The sequence below is a fragment of the Hyla sarda genome, chromosome 5 (genome assembly GCF_029499605.1).
Source record: "Hyla sarda isolate aHylSar1 chromosome 5, aHylSar1.hap1, whole genome shotgun sequence".
NCBI lineage: Eukaryota > Metazoa > Chordata > Amphibia > Anura > Hylidae > Hyla > Hyla sarda.
This window is the reverse complement of record NC_079193.1, coordinates 38,292,714-38,319,998: the sequence shown is the minus strand read 5'-3', so window position 1 is coordinate 38,319,998 and position 27,285 is coordinate 38,292,714. Positions and strand designations below refer to the sequence as shown.

Sequence of the window (27,285 nt, the reverse complement as noted above, 5' to 3'; positions counted from 1 at the left end):
CTCAAATATTGGTTGGTTTATTTTACACCAGAATTGTGTGACACAATTTTGGGGCTTTTATTGTGCACCTTATAGCTTAAGCCCCTTTTGTTGGATCAGGCTCAAAAGCCCTTAAAAAGTCAAAATTCTGATGCATTTTGAAGTGAGAGGCTATGTTCACACGGGCAATGTCCACATAGAAAAGCTCTCATAGATGGCAATGCATTCCATGAGGACTCTGCAGAACAGACATGTCTATTCTTTCTGAGGGCAATGGAATGAGAATTTCCACACCATATGTTTCTATGTTTCTGTGAACAGCGCAGCAGAATCCCATTTAGATCAATGGGACTCCAATGCAGAATTCCGCACAGAAATTCCCTCATGTGAACTGACCCTTCATATTGTAAATGAAGCAGTAAATACACTACAAGATTAAATACATATAATACTTAAAGAGGACCTGTGACCAATCTAGACGGAAATGCATTATGCTCTGAAAATACACAGTGTGAGTGGGCTCTTAGGATTCTGAGCAGAAGACTCTCCTCTGTTAAAAGAGAACTCTGTGATGTAACAACTTATCCCCTATCCTAAGAATAGACGATGAGTGTCAGATCGCGGTTGGTCCGACCGCTGGGACCCCCTGCGATCTCCCACATGGCGAACATGCTCTCTGCATGAAAAGAGCCATTTCGACCACAACATGAAGCTGCGGCCAACACGCCCCCTCCATGCAGCTCTATGGCAGGGCCAGAGATGGCTGAGAGCAGTGCTGCAGCTCTTCCATAGAGTTGCATGGAGGGGGCGTTTCGGCCGCAGCTTTGTGCCGTGGTCAACACACCCCATTCATGCAGAGAGCCAGTTCGCCGTGTAGAAGATCGTGGGGGTCCGATCACTGGGACATTTATCCCCTATCCTTAGGGTACGGGATAAGTTGTTACATCCTGGAGTTTTCCTTTAACTCGGAATAACAGGATAAATTGTAAAAGGTTTTCTAAACTGGACATCCCCTTTAATTCATTTCACCCAAAAAATTGAGAATTAGATACATGACCACATATTGCAGGAGGATGGATAACAGAAAAATGATCCTTCTGCTCTGTCCATAGATTAAATACATTACAAAAAGCCATTTCTGCTGTTATCCGTATTTTTATCTCGCCACAACAATGCAGAAGGAGAACACATAAATGCCCTTCTATGCTGCTTATAAGTGGTTTTATTCAACAAAGCATCTAGGACATTAGTTGAAGGCATATACAGTACAGTAAAACCAGTTTTCTGTAATCCCCATACGCGGCGATTAGTTACGGTGAAAACTTAGGAGCAGATGGTTGGGTTTGTCAACAAAACATTTTGCAGTCTCTACCTTCTGGTGCGAGGCGAGCAATTAGCGGAGGTATCAGATCCAGCGTCTGCATCAGTCTCCTGACCTCATCTGGGAGAAAGCCACAAGAATAACGTTAAGTGATGGTACCTGGTCTTATAGTGGAAGGGTTATTCTGGTTACATTATTATTATTCAATCAGTTGTGGAATATTAAACCAACAGCCACGGGTTAACCCTTCCTACACCACCGAGCGCACTCTCGTCACTCAAGTATGATAGATGCATAAGGGAATAGCAGATGTGGACGTTAAAGAGGTTGTGCGCTGCCCTACCTTTCGGAGCTTCGCACGCAGCGTCCGGAAGTTCATTACTCCGAACGCTGTGTGCGGGCTTCCGTGTTCGCGGCTGCTGGGCGTGACGTCATGCCCGGCCCCTCGTGACGTCACGCCCACCCACTCAACGAAAGCCTATGGGAAGGGGGCGTGACCGCTGTCGCTTTGGTTGAGGGGGCGGGCGTGACGTCACGAGGGGGCCGCGAACACGGAAGCCCGCACACAGCGTTCGGAATAATGAACTTCCGGACGCTGCGTGCGGAGCTCCGAAAGGCAGGGCAGCGCACAACCCCTTTAAGTCTCACTTCAGTAAAATGACAATTATGCCTGTTGCGTTGCCCCAATATGTCAGTAATGAGTTTCTAGTAAGGCTACGATTGTTGTGTGATACACAGTGCATTGCACAGCCTATAACTTAAAGGGGTACTCCGGTGGAAATCTTTTTTTTATTTTTTTTATTTTATCAACTGGTGCCAGAAAGTTAAACAGATTTGTATATTACCTCTATTAAAAAATCTTAATCCTTCCAGTACTTATTAGCTGCTGAATACTACAGAGGAAATTATTTTCTTTTTGGAACACAGAGCTCTCTGCTGACATCATGACCACAGTGCTCTTTGCTGACATCTGCTGTCCATTTTAAGAACTGTCCAGAGAAGAAGAAAATCCCCATAGCAAACAAATGCTGCTCTGGACAGTTCCTAAAATGGACAGAGATGTCAGCAGAGAGCACTGTGTTCCAAAAAGTAGTATTCAGCAGCTAATAAGTACTGGAAGGATTAAGATTTTTTAATAGAAGTCATTTACTAATCTGTATAACTTTCTGGCACCAGTTGATAAAAAAAAAATTAAGGCAATGTTTTCAAAACTACAACTCCCTGCAGGCCTAGACAGTCTGTGAGTCCTACTTTTCCCATCCGCCCAAAAAACACTGTGAGTCCTGCTTCCCCGCCCCCTCATGGAGAAAGCCTGTGAGCTCCAGTTTCCTGCCCACTTACAGAAAAAGCCCCTGGTTTTTGCAATTTTGGCAGCGCTTACCAAGAAGGTGGGGTTCGGCGTGGGGAGTACATGGCATTGCACAAAGGCCACCCATATGCTGAATTTATTAAAATTGACTTAAAGGGGTACTCTGAAATGTTTTCTCATCAACTGGTGCCAGAAAGTTAAACAGATTAAAAAATTACTTTTATCAAAAAATCTTACCCCTTCCAATTCTTATCAGCAGTTTAATTCTACAGAAAAGTTGTGTAGTTATTTCCAGTCTGACCACAGTGTTCTCTGGACAGTTCCTGACATGGACAGAGGTGTCAGCAGAGAGCACTGTGGTCAGACTGGAAAGAACTACACAAGTTTCTCTGGAGCATACAGCAGCTGATAAGTACTGGAAGACTTCAGATTTGTAAACAGAAGTAATTTACAAATATGTAGAACTTTCTGGCACCAGTTGATTTCTAAACATTCGTTTTCCACTTGTTTTCCACAGAGTTCCCCTTTAAATTACACCTGCCACACAGGGAAGCCTTCAGTACACCTGGAGCTATGAAGAGGTGTAAGCAAATGTGATTGTTCATTGCCAGGGGTTTACTTTACTTAAAGATATTAATCCTTCCAGTACTTATTAGCTGCTGTATGTTCCACAGGAAGTTCTTTTTCTTTTTGAATTCCCTTTATGTCTGACCACAGTGTCCTCTGCTGACACCTCTTTCCATATCAGGAACTGTCCAGAGCAGGAGCAAATCCCCATAGCAAACCTATCCTGCTCCGGACATTTCCTAAAATGGACAGAGGTGTCAGCAGAGAACACTGTGGTCAGGCAGAAAGGAAATTCAAAAAGAAAATAACTTCCTGTGGAAAATATAGCAGCTGATAATTACTGGAAGGATTAATATTTTTAAATAGAAGTAATTTAGAAATCTGTTTAACTTTCTGGCACCAGTTGATTTAAAAAATTAAAATAAAAATGCTTTCCGGGAGAGTACCCCTTTAAGACCGGCATGTGAAATGCTGGTTTTAGTAAAAAAATAAGATAAAAAAAAAACAATAACAAAACATAATTTTGCAAAAACCACTTTGTATATTCCAGGAAATAAAATGACTTACTATGTGCTGCCATGATACCACAGACCATGGTGGCATTTCTGCGCACTATTTTATCTTCGTGAGAGATGAGTTTCGATAGCGATTCCACTGCACCAAGTCCAAGAAGGGTTATTTTATTTTCATCTCCTAGAGGAGCATAAATGAATAATTTAGTGTCGTCCAACGATAGCGGCGGCTGGTTAAGGGATCAATAACAGCTAAAAGTAATAAGCAAGTTAATTGAGGAGATTGGATTAGACAGCGAGATGCAATACTCATCATCACACATAAAGTACAGGCCAAGTTCACTGAGATGTTCCATAAATAGAAATGAGGTGTAGATCTTATATATCTGCTAATTATCTTTGACTTGGGTTGAAGAAATTTTTAAGGTTTTATTGCTTGTATAGTGAAAGCTTTTCAAAAAGACCACATCTTAGAGAAAACCACTTCTTTATCTGAACCACATTTCTCTGGCAGATTTTCAATTCCATCATATACTATGTAAATTGACCCACTGCGTTACCTAAAGGTTTGAGTTTAGGCCAAACTAGGGAATGGAGGTTAAGTATTCTATAAGTTTTAACCCTCTAACCCTTCCGCATTCGGAAGTAGGTAACTGCCGCAAGAGTGGTCCAGCTAAGGTAATGGCGGGCCAGAGGGCCCCGATACAGGCACCAGGAATGCAGGCAGAGATAAAGCATGTGCAACAGGCCAACAGCCTGGAGGTAGTAGCGGGAGATTCTGCCCAGTAAAGGTTAAAGGGGTATTCCGCCCCTAGACATCTTCAGATAAGATGTCTGATCGTGGGGTCCCACCCCTGGGGACCTCCGCGATCTCCGTGCTGCACCCGACATTCGTTTAGAGCATTCGGTTCGGTGCTAGAGGCTCGTGATGTCACCGCCACGTCCCCTCAATGCAAGTCTATGGGAGGGGGCGTGACGGCAGTCACGCCCCCTCCCATAGACTTGCATTGAGGGGGCATGACCGTGACATCACAAACGGGGCGTGACCGTGATATCACGAGCCTCTGCCCCACAGAGATACACCGGATGTTTGGGGTGCGGCAGCCGAGATTGTGGGGGGTCCCCAGCAGCGGGACCCCCCCGATCAGATCCATTGGATAGGGATAAGATTTCTAGGGGCAGAGTACCCCTTTAAGCAGTCTGAGGATGAAGATCAAGCAAAGCTGAGGTTGTTCAAGTAGAAACTGGAAGAAGAACACGCTTGATACAGGCTTAGGTTGGTAGTAAAGGTCATGCATGAGGATATAAGAGTAGGAACAAACTCCTTAAATATGGAATAGGTAGTGCCAGGCAATGACAGATGAAGGACCCATTAGAGCACTGCACACTGGCCCTTTAAATTGCATCAGCAAATAGACCATAGAGGGCAGACCACGTAATGCAACCAAGGTGGAAGCAGCAGGAGAGTGACCAGAGGAGAAAGCCTGGGGCCGACAGCAGAGAGGTGAAGCAGAAAATGCCGCCCAATGCCGGTAAATTTACAATAATCCTACCAGAAATCCATTTTTATGCAATTTTAGGTGATTGTCTCACAGAGGTTTCTTTATATTGTATTTATATATTTTAGAAAATGTATATTTTTTCTTATGCATGTTACTATTATTAGGTATGAATTGCATGCGTATTGCCAATTTAAAGGGGTTGTGTCATAAGAATTTGCCGCAAAGTATAGACAATAGTCCCTCTGTAGACACTAAACCTCTATAAGGATTTCACAGATGCAATGAGATGATAGTAAACATATAGTTTATTCACCAATGACGCGTTTGGGGTCGGAGCGCCCTTCTTCAGATTGGCATAACATTAGTCAGACATACAGTGTATTTATACACAATAACGGCAGGTAAAATGGGCAGGTAAAATGGGGGGAAGGGTTAGGGTAAAGGTCACAAGAGTGATGTAAAAAACACTGGACAAGTATAGAAATATAAACATTGAATGGTAACAAGCAAATATATATAAACAAATATATTCAAGTTCATCCAGACCAATATGAAACTATGAAACATCAGGGAAATTCAGCGATCCGTAATGCAGAGTGCACGATGGAAGCGAGGCTTGTGGCGCAGGGATGATGCGCCGGACGATGTAAGTCCGGTTTGTACACAGATGCAGAACGAGGTTTGCAGAAACTAACAGAGTAAATGGAGCCTGTAGCAATAAAAAGATTATGAATAGAATACTATCAGGATAGTAGGATCGGGGAAGAAAGTAGTGCTGTATGGTGCACGGATGAGTGACAGGTATAGCTGTATTCGGAGTATCAGTGGTCACTTGAGTGGAAAGCCGCCAATGGGAGAGAGATACGTCATCAGGACATGTGGTCCTAAAGACCAATGAGGGGAAAGTAGTAGTTTATAATGGACTTGAATTAAAGTCACATGTTGCGAAAGGACCAATAGAGGAGTAATTGGACTGTGGAACGGCATCTGATCCTGGGAAAGCTGGACACCACTGAAAAGTGGATATTTAGAAATAACAGAGACAACTACTTGTCAGCAGCATAAAGATAGCGATTACCATAGATGATATTTCAGATCTGAGGGCATAAAGTAGTTAGTAATGCAAAAAATATGGAATATAACATAGTGGAGCCCTCGAGGGAGAAAACAGGGAAATAAACATAAGAATATGTATATACATTTTTGAACAAAATGTTTAGGACACTGGAGCACCAGAGTACCCCTTTAATGGGTCTGACACAGCAAATGGACAAAATAATTATTTTTAAGTATTTTTCTTCATACAGGCTCTTTAAGGCTTTGAATAAACATGACTTTTGTTTGGTGTTTTTTTCCCCAAAAAATTGTGTGTATTAGTATTGTATTACATATTTCCTTATTGACTACCAGCTAACATCTGGCTGCCGCATTTTTGGCTCAAAAAAATTGCATGCACCAAGTATCTGTTACCTTCTGGTCACAGCTTTTGTGTGTAGGTTGGATAATCCATCTTACATGTATAATATATTGTTTCTGGACTGAATGAAATTTCATAAGAGTTGATAAAGTGGACAGTGTTGCGACTGTATGAATGTGCTATGTGAAGAGCCTTTCAATGACATTTGGGAATAAAATGCATTGCTCAATGTCATGCTGACTTTCCACAGCTGGTTTGTTAAGCAGAGAGATTGCTTCTAGAGATGAGCGAACTTACAGTAAATTCGATTCGTCACAAACTTCTCGGCTCGGCAGTTGATGACTTATCCTGCATAAATTAGTTCAGCTTTCAGGTGCTCCCGTGGGCTGGAAGAGGTGGATACAGTCCTAGGAGACTCTTTCCTAGGACTGAATCCACCTTTTCCAGCCCACCCACAGTTTTTGATGTAGGTTTAGGGTATGTTCACACCTGCTGTCCACTTTGGGTATACACGTTATAGGATAAATTGGATACTTTAACAGATGCGAAAAACAGATTTCATACAGCAGTGGTGTCCAAACTGTGGACCTCAGGATGTTGCAAAACTACAGCTCCCAGTATTGGCTATCATGGCAAGCTGGGAGTTGTAGTTTTGCAATTTCTGAAGGTCCACAGTTTGGAGACCACTGCCCTATAGCATAATCATTAAAGGGGTACTCCGCCCCTTGACATTTTATCCCCTAGCCAAAGGATAGGGGATAAGATGTCCCCAGCGGTAGGACCCCTGATGCATCCGGCATTCGTTTAGAGCGTCTGGTGCACCGCCGGAGGCTCGTGACGTCACAGCCACGCCACATCAATGCTAGTCTATGGGAGGGGGTGTGATGGTCGTCACGCTCCCTCCCATAGACTTGCATTGAGGGGGCATGGCCGTGATGTCACAAGCATGGCGCGACTTTGACGTCACGAGCCTCCGCCCCACATAGCCTGTCATACGGCACGGAGCGAACTTTGTTCCGTGCACCGGATGTCTGGGTTGCCCCAGCTGGGATCAAGGGGGACTCCAGCGTCTGGACCCCTGCGATCAGACATCTTATCCCCTATCCCTTTAGATAGGGGATAAGATGTCTAGGGGCGGTGTACCCCTTTAAGAATTTTTGTTTTTACAAAATAAGAAATCTGCAAGGATTCCATGCAGAAATGCAGAAAAACGTGAGATGATACTTTTATTCCATGCTGAAAACAATCCATGACTTTTTATTTTTAAAAACCATCCAGATTTTTTACTGTTTTGTAGAAGTTACACTTTTTTTCATGCTGATTTGGAAGCAGAAATTGACACAGATTCTGTATCCGAATCAGCACATATCATAGCCGTGTGAATACTGTTGCAGTTATTTTTGAAATATCATATACCACAAACCTTTTTGCGCAAATTTGTATAATGCGTCACAAGATTTAGCAAGGATTTCCTCTTCTGGGGACTGAAGCATTAAGACTGCAGTTTCTGCTTTTTTACTTTCAATCGACAAAGGATCAAACTGTGAATACAAAGGGAAACATTATTGGTGAACTGTACATATAGAAAGCAAGTATTGGCTGATATAAACATTTAAAAGGGGGTGACGTGGTAAAATTCACTTCCTTTGACATTAGATCAGCTGTTCAACCAAGTGTTGGCCACTGCGCAGGCAGAAGCACACGACAATCACCGCCGTGTCAGCAAAACTGACATCACTCACAGGCAGAAGCAATCGATGGCAGAGCCCCTCCGCTTATCATGCTTATTCTGACAGTGCTGCTATTGCCCCCTAGTGCAAAACACACTAAGAGGCAGCAGTGTACAGGATTAGGGTTGAGGGTTAGGGTTGGGTATTGTGGTTAGGGGTAGGGTACAGTAACCCCCTAACCTTAAACCTATACACTTGAGGGAGCTAGCTTCTCTCTCTTTGAGCTCTGCTCTTCTTGCTTCCTGCTGAGGTCCAGTGCAGTTGTGCCTAGTGTCTGTGTCCAGAGAGTTGGAGGCCTCAAAGTCAAGTCCTGCAGCCCCCAACATTTCAAGTCAGCTAAAATCACAGCTTTATGAGTCAAGTCAAGTCAGTCCCTGTCATCTGCGAAGTCAGCGTGGTCTGCATTCAATTGTCCAGTCCTACTACAAGTCCCAGCAAGCCCTTAAAGGAGAACTCCAGACCATAAAAATTGTCCCCCATAGTGCCGGCAGTAAAAAATAAAGATGTACATACCTTCCTCCGCTCCCCTGGGGCCTCCAGTAACCGGCTCCGGTCTCCACCGCAATCCACTTCCTGGTTGCCGGTGGTCGGATAAATCAGCCAATCACCAGCCGCAGCGCAGTCCGACTCGGTCGGCGATAGGCTGAGCGGCAGTGTGAAAACACTTCAGGACACAAGATGCTTCACTACACCGGCACCTGCGGCCGGGGCCGAAAACATCACACTGCCGCTCAGCCTATCGCCGGCCGAGTCGGACTGCGCTGCGGCTGGTGATTGGCTGATTCATCCGACCACCGGCAACCAGGAAGAGGATCGCGGCGCAGACCGGAGCCGGTTACCGGAGGCCCCAGGGGAGCGGAGGAAGGTATGTACATCTTTATTTTTTACTGCCGGCACTATGGGGGACAATTTTTATAGTCTGGAGTTCTCCTTTAAGGTCTCTGCGTCATTGGTCACCTCCTTGGGCCCTGGCTGAACTGTACAGAGATCACCATCTGTCTACCCTCAGTAAAGCTACCATTATCCGTAACTTGGCGTCAGAGTCTTTATTGCCCCCGTGCCTAGCCTAGGATCCAGCGGTATAACTTCGGGTGGTTTTAGGCTAAACCGCGCCCTGGCGTCACAAATACAAGGGGTTAATGCCATCTGCCCCTAGGGTAACAACATCTGCCCTCATCAAAACCGGCTGCTACACATTGATTAAAAAATTTGTATATTTTTGGTGAAAAAATGCTGTCCCTGCAGCTATTGCCTGAGTGTCTTTATGAGGAGACCACATTCAGGAAGTGAGGGCAGGACAAGCAGGGCTCTGTGCAGGATCCTGGCTTGTCAATCATCCTGATGTGAGCCGGGGGTGTATCACAGAGCCCTGTTTGTCCTCAGTGTACAGGGCCCTGCTTGTCCTCAGCGCACAGAGCCCTGCTTGTCCTCAGTGTACGGAGCCCTGATTGTCCTCAGTGTACAGAGCCCTGCTTGTCCTCAGTGTACAGAGCCCTGCTTGTCCTCAGTGTACGGAGCCCTGCTTGTCCTCAGTGTACGGAGCCCTGATTGTCCTCAGTGTACAGAGCTCTGCTTGTCCTCAGTGTACAGAGCCCTGCTTGTCCTCAGTGTACAGAGCCCTGCTTGTCCTCAGTGTACAGAGCCCTGCATGTCCTCAGTGTACAGAGCCCTGCTTGTCCTCAGTGTACAGGGCCCTGCTTGTCCTCAGTGTACAGAGCCCTGCTTGTCCTCAGTGTACAGAGCCCTGCTTGTCCTCAGTGTACAGAGCCCTGCTTGTACTCAGTGTACAGATCCCTGCTTGTCCTCAGTGTACAGAGCTCTGCTTGTCCGCAGTGCACAGAGCCCTGCTTGTCCTCAGTGTACAGAGCCCTGCTTGTCCTCAGTGTACAGAGCCCTGCTTGTCCTCGGTGTACAGAGCCCTACTTATCCTCAGTGTACAGAGCCCTGCTTGTCCTCAGTGTACAGAGCCCTGCTTATCCTCAGTGCACAGAGCTCTGCTTGTCCTCAGTACACAGAGCCCTGCTTGTCCTCAGTGTACAGAGCCCAGAGTGATTTGCTACATAAAAATTTATTGCGGCAAATATAACCCATGTGAACTTTCTCTAAGGCCATGTTCATATGGCCAAATTTCCGAGCAGAAATCGGCGGAAAAATTCTGCTCAGAAATTCTGTTGCAGCAGAGTCCCATTGTTTTCAATGTGATTGTGTTTTCAATAGGATTCTGCTGCATCATGCACATGGAAGAATTTGTAGGCCGGAAACATCTGGAGTGGAAATTCAAATTCCGTCCTCCGCAAAAAGAATTGACATGTGAATTCTTTCTATGGAATCCGATCGGAAATGATTGCCATCTATGGGGACGGCGCATTTCCAAGCAGTCCTATCACTGCCATGTTCTGTCGGCGCCCGCTGTTTGTGGAAAGTCCCTCAGATATGTTCTATTCCGCAACAATTCCACCTTATGAACATAAGCTAAGGACCAAGCCTGACCACAGGTTGACAGCTGTCAGTACAGGTAAACAGAAACGCATTCAGGATGGGACCTGTGTCTGTAATATAGATGCAAAAATGCACATTTAATACGCTCATGTGAAACTGGTCTATCAATCTAAACTGCTTCCTACCACTATCTTAGAAACATAGAAGAAACTCAAAAGACTTTTAGCAAAAGAAAGATGGCTTGGTTCATCTAGACTGCACTACAGCGACATCTACACTATCTAATCCTGTTCCTTATTGCTGAGTTACAAAAAACACTTACCACATCCTTAGGTGGTGGTTCAACTTCCTTCTTCACTTTTTTCCCCATTCTACAAACAATAAAACATAAAATAAAATTTGAATGCAGAACATTTCAGGCAAATCCCCTTTCCTCGTATCTTTAACCCCTTAAGGACTCAGGGTTTTTCCGTTTTTGCACTTTCGTTTTTTCCTCCTTACCTTTTAAAAATCATAACCCTTTCAATTTTCCACCTAAAAATACATATTATGGCTTATTTTTTTTGCGTCGCCAATTCTACTTTGCAGTGACATCAGTCATTTTACCCAAAAATGCACGGCGAAACGGAAAAAAAAATCATTGTGCGACAAAATCGGAAAAAAAACGCCATTTTGTAACTTTTGGGGGCTTCCGTTTCTACGCAGTGCATATTTCGGTAAAAATTACACCTTATCATTATTCTGTAGGTCCATACGGTTAAAATGATACCCTACTTATATAGGTTTGATTTTGTCGCACTTCTGGAAAAAATCATAACTACATGCAGGAAAATTTATACGTTTAAAAATGTCATCTTCTGACCCCTATAACTTTTTTATTTTTCCACGTACAGGGCGGTATGAGGACTCATTTTTTGCGCCGTGATCTGAAGTTTTTATCGGTATGATTTTTGTTTTGATCGGACTTTTTGATCACTTTTTATTCATTTTTTAATGGTATAAAAAGTGACCAAAATACGCTTTTTTGGACTTTGGAATTTTTTTGCGCGTACGCCATTGACCGTGCGGTTTAATTAATGATATATTTTTATAGTTCGGACATTTACGCACGCGGCGATACCACATATGTTTATTTATTATTTTTTTTACACTGTTTTATTTTTTTTTATGGGAAAAGGGGGGTGATTTAAACTTTTATTAGGGAAGGGGTTAAATGACCTTTATTAACACTTTTTTTTAACATTTTTTTTGCAGTGTTATAGGTCCCATAGGGACCTATAACACTGCACACACTGATCTCTTATACTGATCATTGTTATCCCATAGGGACCTATAACACTGCACACACTGATCTCCTATGCTGATCACTGGCGTGTATTAACACGACTGTGATCAGTGTTATCGGCGCTTGACTGCTCCTGCCTGGATCTCAGGCACGGAGCAGTCATTCGCCGATCGGACACAGAGGAGGCAGGTAAGGGCCCTCCCGGTGTCCTGCAAGCTGTTTGGGATGCCGCGATTTCACCGCGGCGGTCCCGAACAGCCCGACTGAGCAGCCGGGTCACTTTCACTTTAGAAGCGGCGGTCAGCTTTGACCGCCGCTTCTAAAGGGTTAATACCGCACATCGCCGCGATCGGGGATGTGTGGTATTAGCCGCGGGTCCCGGCCGTTGATGAGCGCCGGGACCGACGCGATATGATGTGGGATAATATACGTCCTGCGTCGTTAAGGGGTTAAAGGGGTACTCCGGTGGAAAACTTTTTTTTTTTTTATCAACTGGAACACAGAGCTCTCTGCTGACATCATGACCACAGTGCTCTCTGCTTACACCTCTGTCCATTTTAAGAACTGTCCAGAGTAGGAGAAAATCCACATAGAAAACATATGCTGCTCTGGACAGAGATGTCAGCAGAGAGCACTGTGGTCATGATGTCAGCAGAAAGCACTGTGTTCCAAAAAGAAAAGAATTTCCTGTGTAGTATTCAGCAGCTAATAAGTACTGGAAGGATTAAGATTTTTTTATTGAAGTCCTTTACAAATCGGTTTAACTTTCTGGCACCAGTTGATTTAAAAAAAGACTTTAAAGGGGATTACCAACAGTGATGCTATAATATAACGTGTGTCAATAAGATCAGAGCCTTTTAACCTATAATGTAACATGTAACATGTTATTTTAAATAAAATAGTTAAATCTCCCCCACCCCCGAAAAAAAAAAAGTTTTATTATTTAATCTACAATTTGCAAAAACCACTTGTGTTAAACATATGAAGTACAGATCAGTAATTCTAAGTTATGTATACATTGTGGGAGATTAGCTCCAGAACCAGTCAATTAGCGGCAATATAGAAGTCAAAAACAGGGACATAGAAGTAAGATTTAGAGTCTATTCACACGTACCGTATTCTGCACAGATTTGATGCGCAGGATTTCCAGCTGTGTTCAGTCATTCAGTTTACATGAAATCTGCAGCAGAAAATCCTGTGCATCAAATCAGCGCAGAATACAGGACGTGTGAATAGACCATTAAACAGGGCTTCTCCTGTCTGTATTTTTCTGTAACAAAACACATACAACCGTAAACACAAAATAAATCCTGCTTGTCTAGTGCTAACTATACAGATTTTGTCCAACACACCAGTCAACAAATGTGTTACTCACACAGGTTATAATGTCCCCTTTTTAAGGCTGAAACCTCCGGATTCAAACTCTCATCAGTGTTGCAGGTTTCTCACACCCTCACTTACAGACAGGGCCACCATCAGGGCAGTACTCGTGGTACTGTCACCAGGAGACCAAACCAAATTAAACATGAAAAGGGGCCTTTGTTACGCCGAGCGCTCCGGGTCCCTGCTCCTCCTCGGAGCGCTCGCGGCTTTCTCCTCTCTGCAGTGCCCCGGTCAGACCCGCTGACCGGGAGCGCTGCACTGACATTCACGATGGGGATGCGATTCGTATCCCAAGCCACTTACCCGTCCCGGTCCCCGGCTGTCACGTTCTGGCGCGCGCGGGTCCGCTCTCTAGTGAATACCAGTAGGAACTTAGAACCGGTCCGCCGGCACGGTCCACGCCAATGCCTCTCTGACACAGAGGATCCACCTCCAGCTTGCCGAATCATAACAGCCTTGCTGCTGACTCTGCCCCCTTTTTTATGTATTGTCTGGGGTCCCAGACCATTCAACAGTATGGGGCCCCTGAAATTTCTAAAGGCAGTCCTGCTTACAGACTGACTCTTCCATAGTTTTAAAGCCTAGTAACAAGCTGTCTTCAGCACCTGTGCTGATGTGGTCTGAAAACTTGGAGTGGCTCAGGAAGGGAATGAAACGTCCCCCTACCAAGCCTGCCTTTTATTCTATGAAAATCAAGGCCTGATAACAGGAATTACCAACTTTCCTAGCAATCTAAGTCTCACCAGGGATTTAACTATTTCTGGATTCCCTATATCTCACCCAGCTTTCCCTGGATGAGATATGTGCTTCATAAAAGCTGGTACCCACATACAACAAGCACCTTGGGGAAATATATCTATCCCTGACCACCATTCCTGACAATGACTGAAAATGCCCCCTCAATGCAAGTCTATGGGAGGGGGCGTGGCGGCCGTCATGCCCCCTCCCATAGACTTGCATTGAGGGGGCAGGACATGACTTCACACGGGGGCGGAGTTGTGACATCACAATACTCCCTCCCCGTGGTCTGGAGGCAAAAGACTGAGAACCTCCAGCACTTCCGGCAGTACTTACAGATGGGTGCTGCATGCTAGATTGCGGGGGTCCCCAGCGGCAGGACCCCCGCGATCACACATCTTATCCCCTATCCTTTGGATATGGGATAAGATGTCTTGGGGCCGGAGGAGTACCCCTTTAAAAACAACGGGACACAGATTCCACATTCTCACACCTGAAATTTCTATTGGCGCTCCTGCTTACAGACTGACTCTCCCCTAATTTTAAAAGTCAGTGAAAAGCTGTCTTCAGCACCTGTGCTGATCTGAAAGCCTGGAGTAGCCAAAGAAGGGAATGAAGGGCCTCACTACCAAACCTGCCTTTCATTGTATAAAAAAAACCAGGCACAATGACAGGACTTACCAACTTTCCTATCCGAGACATTCAATCTGATTTCGGAAACAGTTTTGGCCGAGGAATAGCTCCATTCAGTGGGGTTCATCCATGTCCAGGCATTTGTGTCCAGGTTAAAGGGTTACTCTGCACCCCAGCGTTGGGAACATTGAGTTCCGAATGATGTGTGCGGGCTTCCGTGTTCACGCCCGCCCCCTCGTGATGTCACACCCCCTTCCCATAGACTTTCATTGAGGGGGCAGGCCGTGCCGTCACGAGGGGGTGGGCGTGAACACGGAAGCCAGCACACAGCGTTTGGAACTCAATGTTCTGGATGCTGGGGAGCAGAGTAACCCTTTAAAAACAACGCAACACAAATTCCACATTTTCAGGCCTGAAATTTTTATTGGCAGTCCTGCTTACAGACTAACTGACTAGTTTTGAAGCCCAATGACGAGCTGTCTTCAGCACCTGTGCTGATCTGGTCTGAAAATACCCTCCCATGTAAACTACAATGCAGAATCCCATTGAAAACAATGGGGCACAGACTCCACATATTCACATGTAAATAAAAATGTATAAATAAGGCCTATAGAATTTTTTTTATTTTTTATTGGGTAATAATGTAATTTGTCGTAAGTAGCATTCCCCAACCAGAGGCTCTCCCATCAGCCTTCGGCTGTCAGGGCATGATGGGAGTTGTGAAACAGCTGCAGTCCTGAACACTGGATTAAACTATGGTTGTTAGTTTACAAATCATCTATCACTTTTATCTCTTGTTTTAATAGATTTTCTCCTTCTGGAAAAAGGGGCCACCCACACATTTTGCCCAGGGGCTGCCAGAAACCTTAGTGTAGCTCTGGCATAAGCTAAACATGTCATTCAGTTTATGATGCCTGACGTGCATCGTCTGAGTGGAAAAAATAATATGTTTTACCTTTCATGATGGCCTAGAGATATAGTCGGGCAGTGAACGTTTACATGGTTGTACATGAAAAACAAGCAATTATATCTGTGACACTCCTGAACCCGACTGCAATGTACGAGAGAGACTGAGAACACAGCCGACAGCAACATACATGGTGCTGGGATGAAAGGGACAATATAATAATATCATCAGTATAATGTTCAGCTCTGGTAGATACAGGGCACACGCTTCATATATGAGCCTTTATAATATATACTGACTATAGTAGGTATGATGTTCCCATAAAACACTCCCATTAAGTTGTGCTGGGCTTTAGCAGGTAAACACAATAGATAGGTAGATCTCCTTTATGTCCTATTCACTCCCAGGCACTGCACCATATGTCCTGACTATAGCCTGTTCACTAGAACAGTGGATTCCAACCAGGGCACCCTGAGAATGCACCAGGGCTGCCAAGTCAGTCCAGTGAGCAAGATGGCAACTAAAAGTACTAGGACCACCATGGCTTTGCACCGCCATAGGTGTACTAGCATGTCTTAAAGGAGTACTGCAGGGGGGGTCTGACCGCTGGGACCCCTGTGATCTGCCGTATGGGGATACAGCATTACCGTGGCTCTGCGTTGCTAATGCGCATGTCATCAACCTCACTGAGGTCGACAACACGCCCCCTCCATACAGCTCTATGCATAAACACTGCATCTCCGCCTCTCTCATAGAGATACAAGTGAGGGGGCATCATGCTGCGGCCGACACGACTCCTGCACTGGAGAGCCGCAGCAGAGCCTCCAGTGCTGCGGCCGACACGACTCCTGCACTGGAGAGCCGCAGCAGAGCAGCATTCGGACCCCCCCCGCAATCAGACACTTATCCCCTATCCTGCAGATAAGGGATACAGTGGTCCCTCAACATACGATGGTAATTCGTTCCAAACGAGCCATCGTTTGTTGAATCCATCGTATGTTGAGGGATTCGTGCAATGTAAAAAGTGCATTTAATACTCACCTGTCCCCGCCGCTCCGGACCGCGTCCCGCCGCTCCCGATGGTGTCCCCGCCACTCCTGATGGTGTCCCTGGTCCTCCGCTGGGCTCTCCTGGTCTTCTCCGGTCCTCCGCTGGGCTCTCCTGGTCTTCTCCGGTCCTCCGCTGTCTTCCGCAAGGCCTAACTGGGCCTACGTAGTGATGTCATTACGTCGCTGCGTACGCCGTTCCTATTGGCTGAAGGGACGGCGTGCGCCGCAACGTACTGACATCACCGGAGAGGGCCGAGAAGACACCGGAGGACCAGCGCTGGACCCGGAGGGCCCCCCGGAGCAACGTGGAGGGGTAAGTAATACTCACCGCACCACACGGGGAACATTAAGCTGCTATCCGGCAGCAGCTTAAGCATTTTGCGCTGCTGGATAGCACTTAATGCGATGGCCCCGACATAAAAAAGCATTGTATGTCGATGCTGACATCGACATGCGATGGCCTCTGAGAGGCCATCGTATGTCGATTTGATCATATGTCGGGGCCATCGTATGTGGGGGGGGGGGGGGGGGTCACTGTACGTGTCTATAGCTGCAGATCTCCTTTAAGCTTTGACCTCTTCTAGGCCAAAGGCAGCTACAGGCCAGAAACGTCTCTTCCTCCAGGATGCTTACAGTGAGTGACATTATTGTGCGCGTTGTGAAGGTAAAGATCCACCTGGCCTCTGATGGCTGCAGGCATGATGCTGCCTGCTGCCTAGAAGTGGGAGAAGAAGACAGTGGCGATTGCAAAGGGGGGTCCTACCTACAGAGATAAAGTCAATTTTAGGAAGGGTCCAAACTTAAGGGGTACTCCAGTGAAAAACATTTTTGTTTTTTAAATCAACTGGTGCCAGAAAGTTAAACAGATTTGTAAATGACTTCTATTAAAAAATGTTTACCATTCCAGTACTTTTTTTTAGCAGTAGAGGAAATTCTTTTCTATTTGAATTTCTTTTTTGTCTTGTCCACAGTGCTCTCTGCTGACACCTGATGGCAGTATCAGGAACTGTCCAGAGCAGGAGAAAATCCCCATTGCAAATCTATGCTGTTCTGGACAGTTCCTGACACGAACAGAGGAGTCAGCAGAGAGCACTGTAGACAAGACAAAAAAGAAATTCAAAAAGAAAAGAATTTCCTCCGTAGCATACAGCTGCTAAAAAGTACTGGAAGGATTAAGATTTTTTTAATAAAAGTCATTTAAAAATCTATTTAACTTACTGGCACCAGTTGATTTAAAAAAAAAATTTCCACCGGAGTACCCCTTTAACCTCTTAAGGGTATGGGTACGTCCTGGGTGGTCCGGTCTTGCGATATAACGCGGGGTCACTTGGTGACTCCGCATCATATCGCGGCGGGCCCAGCGTCATAGTGAAGCCGGGACCCGCCTCTAATAGCACGCGGCACTGATCGCGGTGCTGCGCACTATTAACCCTTTAGCCGTGCTCTCAAAGCTGAGCCGCGGGTAAAACGAAAGTGAAAGTTGCCGGTTAGCTCAGGGAGCTGTTCGAGATCGCCGCGGTATAATCGCGGCATCCCGAACAGCTGTACTACAGGAGGAGGTCTCTTACCTTCCTTCCTGCAGTCCAATCGCCGAATGAATGCTTCAAGCCTGAGATCCAGGCTTGAGCAATCAATCGCAGAAAACACTGATTGATCCATTCCTATGGAGATGGATCAATCAGTGTAAAAGATCAGTTAATGCAATAGGAGCTATAATATTGCATAAGAAAAGTGTAAAGAAATCATTAACCCTTTCAACGATCCCTTCCCCTAATAAAAGTTTGAATCACCCGGCATTTCCAAGAATAAAAAAAACACAGTGTAAATAAAAATAAACATATGTGGTATCACCGCGTGCGGAAATGTCCGAATTATAAAAATATACCGCTTTTTAAACCGCACGTTCAATGGCGTACGCGCAAAAAAAATTCAAAGTCCAAAATAGCACATTTTTGATCACTTTTTATACAATAAAAAAGTGATCAAAAAGTCTGATCAGAACAAAAATGGTACCGCTAAAAACTTCAGATCATGGTGCAAAAAAATGAGCCCTCATACCGCCCCATACACGGAAAAATAAAAAAGTTATAGGGGTCAGAAGATGACCATTTTAAACGTATACATTTTCCTGCATGTATTCATGATTTTTTTCTGAAGTGATACAAAATCAAACCTATACAAGTAGGGTATCATTTTAACCGTATGAACCTACAGAATAAAGATAAGGTATCATTTTTGCCGAAAAATGTACTTCGTAAAAACGGAAGCCCCCAAAACTTACAAAATAGTGTTTTTACATTAATTTTGTCACACATTGATATTTTTTCCCGTTTCACTGTAGATTTTTGGGTAAAATTACTAATGTCATTACAAAGTAGAATTAGTGACGCAAAAAATAAGCCATCATGTAGAATTTTAGGTGAAAATTTTAAAGAGTTATGATTTTTTAAAGTTAAGGAGGAAAAATTTTAAACGAAAAAACAGAAAAAGCCCGGGTCCTTAAGGGGTTAACTTTAGTAGGGGTCCTATCTACGGGGTGGAAAACCTCAAGGTGGGGTCCTATCTACAGGGTACAAACACCCTACAGGGGGTCCTCCCTACTGGGGGAGGGAGGTTGGGCGGTCCTATCTATTGGGTCAAACTACCTTCTAGGGGGGCCTAGCTAGAGGGGGCAAACTTCCTACAAGGGGCACCTATCTATTTGTGAAAAATGCATAATTGGGAAACTACCTATAAGTGACACCAGCATGCTGAGAGAAACTACATACTGGGTGCACTTACATACAGGTGGCACCTACCTAATGTGAAAACTTTGTACAGGAGCTACCTCTCTAATGGAGGGGATCTGAGGGACCTAATATAGGGGTGCCTCAAGGTAAAAATTATTCTGAAGGCTCTCCTAAGGCGAAAAAGGTACTGCACCAGGAAAAATATTAAAGTAGTGTTCTTTCGCTAAATTGTATTATATTATAAATATTGTTTTTTTTTAGCCTCTGAATATTACTTGTGAAATTGTTCTCACTGTATAAATTAACACGTTTGCACCCATCCCCCAGGTATAATGCTCACCAGTGTCAGGGAGAATAGAAAGCTGCATACATAAGAAGATGGCTTTAATTGCTCCTCATTAATTCACTAAAATTGTTTCTTTCATTCTAGTTACATTTACATGACATTTACTTTGGCAAATTAATATTCATGTTCCTATTTGCAGTAATGGGAACAACAGCTTGCGGCACACGATTGATAGCCTGAATCACTAGCTATGTGAAAGGCAGTAACGTTGTCTGTCCCAGCTGCTGATGCAGCTTTAAAGGGGTTATCCACCATAAGGTGATTTTAGTACTTACCTGCCAGAACTGGGTATTTCCTCTTGGATTTTGTTCTCTAAACTACACATCCCACAGTTCCATGCTTTAATGTTTGAGATCACTTTCCTTCCTCCTACACATCAGCCCCCCACCCATTGAAACACAGTGTTTTCTAACCAGGAGGCCTACATTGTTGCAAAATTGAAGCAGGACAGGCTCCCTCTGATCACCTAACTAGTGATGTCAAGTCTCGACGCACTGCAACCTGGGAAATCCCGAGACAAGAGTAATTTTGAATGCTGTTAAAAATAAATATTGGGACGAAAATCACAGAAGAATTGTGAGAAAACCGTCAGACACAGATACAGAGACTACATTATGAAGTACACTAACTTTACAGCCCCTGCAGCATAGTGAAATTAAAAAAAGTCCTGGAATACCCCTTTAAAATAGAATACAAACAAAACCTGTTGCAAAACTACACCTCCCAGCATGCCCAGAAAGCCTTTGGCTGATGGTAGTTTTGCAACAGCTGAAGGCACACTGGTTGGAAAACACTTCTGTAAAGCAGGCCCTATGGACATAGGCAACAAAGGACATGAGCTTTCCAATAGAAATGGGAAACATTACCGGGAATGCTCGTTGACCTTTGAAGAGGACATTCTACAGGGAGGGGGAGGCTGAGCTGTGAGCTTCATCTATTGTCTTCTCTATCTACTGATACTGCTTTCCAATCACATTCCAGCAGCCTCCCCATTCCCATAGACTTGCATTGAGGGGGCGTGGTCGTGATGTCACCACCCCCGCACCAAACATTCTAAATGAATGTGAGGTGTTGCACAGAAATTGCGGGGGTCCCAGCAGAGGGACCCCTGCAATCAGACACCTTATCCCCTATCCTTTCTGCCCTGAACTCATAGGTCATGTGCCCTTTAGTGCTGAGGGCTAGGAGGTCCCAGAGCAGACGGGTGGGGGCTGCTCTCAGAGAGGGAGCTGTCTGGCAGTGAAAGCAGAGCCTGGGACTTGTAGTATCATGCTGCAGGGGAAGGGAAGGATGGCAAAGAATATCAAGCCAGAGAAGGCAACAGGAGCCACAGGAGCCATGCATATCAGGCAGGATAATTTACAGGGAACATCTCCAGGTAGTGTGGTGGCTTTTGAGCTCTTTTATTTTATATATATATATATATATATATATATATATGTAGTAAATTTGAGTAGCCGTATTTGTCCAGTGATGCAGATGCAAATCAAAAAATGTTGCAGTATCTTGTAATACCTTTTTTATTGGACTAACATAATTTTGTAGAGAAGCTTTCGGGATTCCTCCCTTTATCAAGTCCAAAGCAAATCATGAAAAATCCATTCTCCATGCAGCACAGGAATAAGCTCCTGCACCAATGACTGCTGGAAAATGGAGTTTAAAGCAAATCATGTGACAGTCAGAGACATAGAAATAAAGTAATGTCTGCATGATTGATATATAGACCTTTAAATTAGGGTTTTGATACCAACTCAGTATTTCCCAACCAGGGTGCCTCCAGCTGTTGCAAAACTACAACTCCCAGCATGCCCGGACAGCCGAAGGCTGTCCGGGTATGCTGGGAGTTGTAGTTTTACACCAGCTGAAGGCACACTGGTTGGGAAATACTGATCTAACTTATAGTCTGCTGACTTTTGGCCCATAACCTTATACAGTGGTCCCTCAATATTAATCGGTTCCAGGATGACCATTATTTGTTGAAACCATTGTATATTGAGACCATAACTCTATGGAAACCTGGTAATTGGTTCTAAAGCCCCCAAAATCTCATCCAAAAATAGGAAAAAGTGAGGATTAAAGAAAAATAAGTAGATAATATAAATAAAGCAAATCCTTACATATAAAAGTAAGAAAGATCTGCTGGAAGCTGTAATCACGGTCTATATAGAGAACAGGAGATTCTTCAGGGTCCTGTATAGTACACGGTGTTCTAAAAAAAAAGTAACATGGAGTCGCCCCATCTGGAGCAGCTATCCCTGGCACAGGTAAAGAGTACAGAACATGTAATACCTCCCTGTACTGTAGGGAGGCGCTACCAGACAGCCAGTCAGTGCATGCACTTCAGTAATACAGGGGTTTTACCAGTGATTGGTCGGTTCTTCCAGCCATTGACACATTTCACAGATCTAGACTGTCCGTAGCATTGTATGTCGTGTATGGGTTCAAGTTACAATAGTCCAGAAAAGACCATTGTATGCTGAAACTATTGTAAGTTGAGGGATCACTGTAATAGCAGTCTAAGTGTCCCATATATGAAGCCAAAATAAATCTCAACTTCACGAAGCGCATGGGACATGCAGATGGTATACGTCTTTACATCTGCTTGGCATTACAAGGGTAAATCAAACCATTACCACCTGTTCCTTTAACAAGCTGAACACCACATAACCTCATTCTGTTACTTAAGTCTAAGTGACAGATGGATTTCACCAGATTTAGGTGTCACAGGTGTAAGTTACACTTAGGGATCAGGGCCGGGGTCTCTTTTAAGCCACTTTTCTAATAACCTGCACCTCCTGTTCTATTATATCAAGATGCAGATAGCGAAGAGTCGCAAATCACAGTAAGGGTGCGTTCACACGGCCGGGTGTCCCCGTTTATTTTCCCGCCCCGTTTAGGTTCCGTTGTTGCTGCTTGTAAATGTATTACAAACGGTTGTAAAATAATCCCATTGGGGGAGATTTATCAAAACCTGTGCAGAGGAAGAGTGGTGCAGTTGCCCATAGCAACCAATCAGATTGCTTCTTTCATTTTCCACAGGCCTCTAAAGAGGCCTGTGGAAAATGAAAGAAGCAATCTGATTGGTTGCTATGGGCAACTGCACCACTCTTCCTCTGCACAGGTTTTGATAAATCTCCCCCATAGATGTTAATGGGATTTTTTTCTACAATCCTTCCACATCTGTTTGCATCCGTCTGCGCTCATTTCCTTTTTTTTTTTTACGGAAGAAAAGACGGTGCTTGCAGTATTTTTCTGCCGTCAAAAAAAAAAAACGGAAGAAAAACGGATACAGTAAATATAACATTGAAGCCTATGGAAAACGGATGAGCCTTTAATGTCATCCATTTTTTTCAATCCGTTTTTTGATCTTTTCTAACTTCTGAGCAAAAAAAATATATTTTTTTTGTTTATTAACTGAACAATAATGGATACAAATGGATACAAATGGATAACATCCGTTTGCACCCGTTATTGTCCGTTTTTTTTGTTTTTTTAAGTCTGTTTTTATTTTTGACAGGAGAAGAAAGGGACGGGTGTGTGAACGCAGCTTAATACTCAGTGTCACCTCTGCTTAAAAGATCTAAAAACACTGAAGCAGTCAACTTTGTCAAAATGAAAATTTGTGTTAGGGTATGTTCACACTGCGGAATGTCGGCTCGCAGAATTCTGCTAGCGGAGACGCCGTCTGGCGGCCGCCGGCGTAAAATACTTCAGCGATAGGACCGCGCGCCACTGCGCCGTCACCATTGACGGCTATGCAGTTCTCACGGACTTCCGCGCAAAGAATAAACATGTTCCTTCTGTACGCGGAATTGTCCACCGCTGAAATTCCTCAGTGTGATCGGGTCTTGCGGAAGACCCATTCACACTGAAGGTAATGTTCACTGCGCGGAATTCCACTCGGCGAATTCCGCTCATGGAATTCCGGGGGAATTCCGCAGTGGGAACGCACCCTTAGTCTGGAAACTCCTGCGCACACCTGTACTTTGAGCTCTGTTCCCACAGGCCACTTGTCCCGAATCTTTGGCTCTCCGGCAGAAGACTCTCAGGCCATGTTCACACGGCAGAATTTCCGTGCCGGATTCCGCATTGTAATCCGGCACGGAGATTCCGCTGCAGCAGAGTCCCATTGAATTCAACTGGATTCTGCTGCTCTGTGCACATGGCAGAATTTCCGTGCCTGATGTTTCTGGCACGGAAATTCCATTTTCCGCAGAAAGAATGAACACGTTCCCTCTTTGTGTGGAGTCCGCACGGAATGCATAGCCTAATATGAGACAGCGCATTGCTGTGCAGTCCTAGCTCTGGCATGTTATGTCCAGTGTCCAGAATGTCTGGAAGTGTACGGAATTTTCGACGTGTGAACATAGCCTTGTTAACATAGTTGTAGTTTTTCAACAGCTGGAGAGCCATGGGTTCAGGATCACTGGCATATACAATCATAATGGAACCATGTTGGATTTGTTTTTTATTTATTTGTTTATTTATTTTAATTTACTTATTTTATTTACTGCTTAAACAAATCAATGTAATGCATAAGTGTTGAGAGCAACAAAGCTGTTTAAAAGCCGCGACTGCTGCGTTTAAACAATAAAATTATGGACATGGTGGTGATTTACTATATTGATCCAGCAGGTATTAGCTAGTACTGGCCGGATAGTACTAGTGATATGATCCTAGGATAGTACTATTGATATGGTCCTAGAATAGTACTAGTGATATGGTCCTAGAATAGTACTAGTGATATGATCCTAGGATAGTACTATTGATATGGTCCTAGAATAGTACTAGTGATATGATCCTAGGATAGTACTAGTGATATGGTCCTAGAATAGTACTAGTGATATGATCCTAGGATAGTACTAGTGATATGGTCCTAGGATAGTACTAGTGATATGGTCCTAGAATAGTACTAGTGATATAATCCTAGGATAGTCCTAGTGATTTGGTCCTAGGATAGTACTAGTGATATGGTCCTAGAATAGTACTAGTGATATGATCCTAGGATAGTACTAGTGATATGGTCCTAGAATAGTACTAGTGATATGGTCCTAGGATAGTACTAGTGATATGGTCCTAGGATAGTACTAGTGATATGATCCTAGGATAGTACTAGTGATATGGTCCTAGGATAGTACTAGTGATATGGTCCTAGAATAGTACTAGTGATATAATCCTAGGATAGTCCTAGTGATTTGGTCCTAGGATAGTACTAGTGATATGGTCCTAGAATAGTACTAGTGATATGATCCTAGGATAGTCCTAGTGATATGGTCCTAGGATAGTACTAGTGATATGGTCCTAGAATAGTACTAGTGATATGATCCTAGGATAGTCCTAGTGATATGGTCCTAGGATAGTACTAGTGATATGGTCCTAGGATAGTACTTGTGATATAGTCCTAGGATAGTTCTATTGATATGGTCCTAGGATAGTCCTAGTGATATGGTCCTAGGATAGTCCTAGTGATATGGTCCAAGGATAGTCCTAGTGATATGGTCCTAGGATAGTCCTAGTGATATGGTCCAAGGATAGTCCTAGTGATATCTTCCTAGAATAGTCCTTGTGATATGGTCGTAGTGAAATAGTCCAAGGACAGTCCTAGTGATATGGTCCTAGGATAGTACTAGTGATATGGTCCTAGGATAGTTCTAGTGATATGGTCCTAGGATAGTACTAGTGATATGGTCCTAGGATAGTTCTAGTGATATGGTCCTAGGATAGTTCTAGTGATATGGTCCTAGGATAGTTCTAGTGATATGGTCCTAGGATAGTTCTAGTGATATGGTCCTAGGATAGTTCTAGTGATATGGTCCTAGGATAGTACTAGTGATATGGTCCTAGGATAGTTCTAGTGATATGGTCCTAGGATAGTTCTAGTGATATGGTCCTAGGATAGTTCTAGTGATATGGTCCTAGGATAGTTCTAGTGATATGGTCCTAGGATAGTTCTAGTGATATGGTCCTAGGATAGTACTAGTGATATGGTCCTAGGATAGTCCTAGTGATATGGTCCTAGGATAGTACTAGTGATATGGTCCTAGGATAGTACTAGTGATATGGTCCTAGGATAGTACTAGTGATATGGTCCTAGGATAGTACTAGTGATATGGTCCTAGGATAGTACTAGTGATATGGTCCTAGGATAGTACTAGTGATATGGTCCTAGGATAGTTCTATTGATATGGTCCTAGGATAGTCCTAGTGATATGGTCCTAGGATAGTTCTAGTGATATGGTCCTAGAATAGTACTAGTGATATGGTCCTAGGATAGTCCTAGTGATATGGTCCTAGGATAGTACTAGTGATATGGTCCTAGGATAGTACTAGTGATATGGTCCTAGGATAGTACTAGTGATATGGTCCTAGGATAGTTCTATTGATATGGTCCTAGGATAGTCCTAGTGATATGGTCCTAGGATAGTTCTAGTGATAAGGTCCTAGAATAGTACTAGTGATATGGTCCTAGGATAGTCCTAGTGATATGATCCTAGGATAGTACTAGTGATATGGTCCTAGGATAGTCCTAGTGATATGGTCCTAGGATAGTACTTGTGATATGGTCCTAGGATAGTCTTAGCAATACACCATACAAGAAAAACCTTGTTATAAATTCTATAGATGTATGGACCCGCTAAACATACATGTGCCGCCATATACCACACATCCTCCACCCCAGACCCAAGCATTCAGCTTTCATCACACTGTGCTGAACAATCCCCCCTCACATATCGATAGTTTATCAGATACAGCAGGACCGGCGCGTCCCGTATCCCGGTGTTACCTGCGCTCTGCTCCTCTCTCCGGTGTGTGTATGGTTGCTAGGAGACGCTGCAGACATGCGCTCTGAGGACAGGAGCTGAGCGGAGAACGTCCATCTGTGCGCTCTATGTCGCCCCCTATGTGGTACTGCAGGGCTAACAGTATCTGCAGAATGTACATTATCTGAACTGTATACAATTATATACTACGACTATATTATCCAAGGTTTACAACCAGAAGATGTATCACTCTCATCTGATATTGTTTAAGTTACCACCATGTGCATGAAAATATAAATAAAGACTTTAACTATTCATTTGTTAGATAGATAACATAGTAAGAAGCGCCCGCATCACACTGGAGTATCCAAGAAAAGGGGGGTTTATTCCATGAACAAAAGCGCAAGTGCGACATTTCGGTGTTCTCTCAAGCTTGTGAATTGTATTATGAGAACGCGGAAATGTCGCACTTGCACTTTTGTTCATGGAATAAACCCCCCCTTTTCTTGGATACTCCAGTGTGATGCGGGCGCTTCTTACTATTTTCTCTGGACATGCTTTTTGGGCTCTCTACCACCACACATTAGGGTGTGCTGCCCTCTGATTTAAACCTAGATAGATAGATAGATAGATATTTATTAGATAGATAGATATGATATAGATAGATAGATATGAGAT

At 44.1% G+C, this 27,285-nt stretch overlaps 1 protein-coding gene across 5 annotated transcripts in view; it reads right to left on the bottom strand.

Moving 5' to 3' along the window:
* The window catches only part of ARMC3 (armadillo repeat containing 3), a 91,452-nt gene extending 64,741 nt beyond the window's left edge, over positions 1 to 26,711 (bottom strand). For 4 of the 5 annotated variants that reach the window (XM_056519280.1, XM_056519282.1, XM_056519281.1 and 1 more), the window contains exons 1-5: positions 26,631 to 26,710; positions 11,099 to 11,147; positions 8,031 to 8,148; positions 3,744 to 3,869; positions 1,352 to 1,420 (exon numbers count right to left, since the gene is read on the bottom strand). In XM_056519280.1, coding sequence (XP_056375255.1) covers positions 1,352 to 1,420; positions 3,744 to 3,869; positions 8,031 to 8,148; positions 11,099 to 11,146 — 361 coding nt within the window. In that variant the 5' untranslated portion in view covers position 11,147; positions 26,631 to 26,710. Of the gene's footprint in view, positions 1 to 1,351; positions 1,421 to 3,743; positions 3,870 to 8,030; positions 8,149 to 11,098; positions 11,148 to 26,630 lie in introns of all 5 variants that reach the window. The other variant, XR_008843866.1, reaches the window with a different exon arrangement.
* Between the last annotated feature and the right edge of the window lie 574 nt (positions 26,712 to 27,285).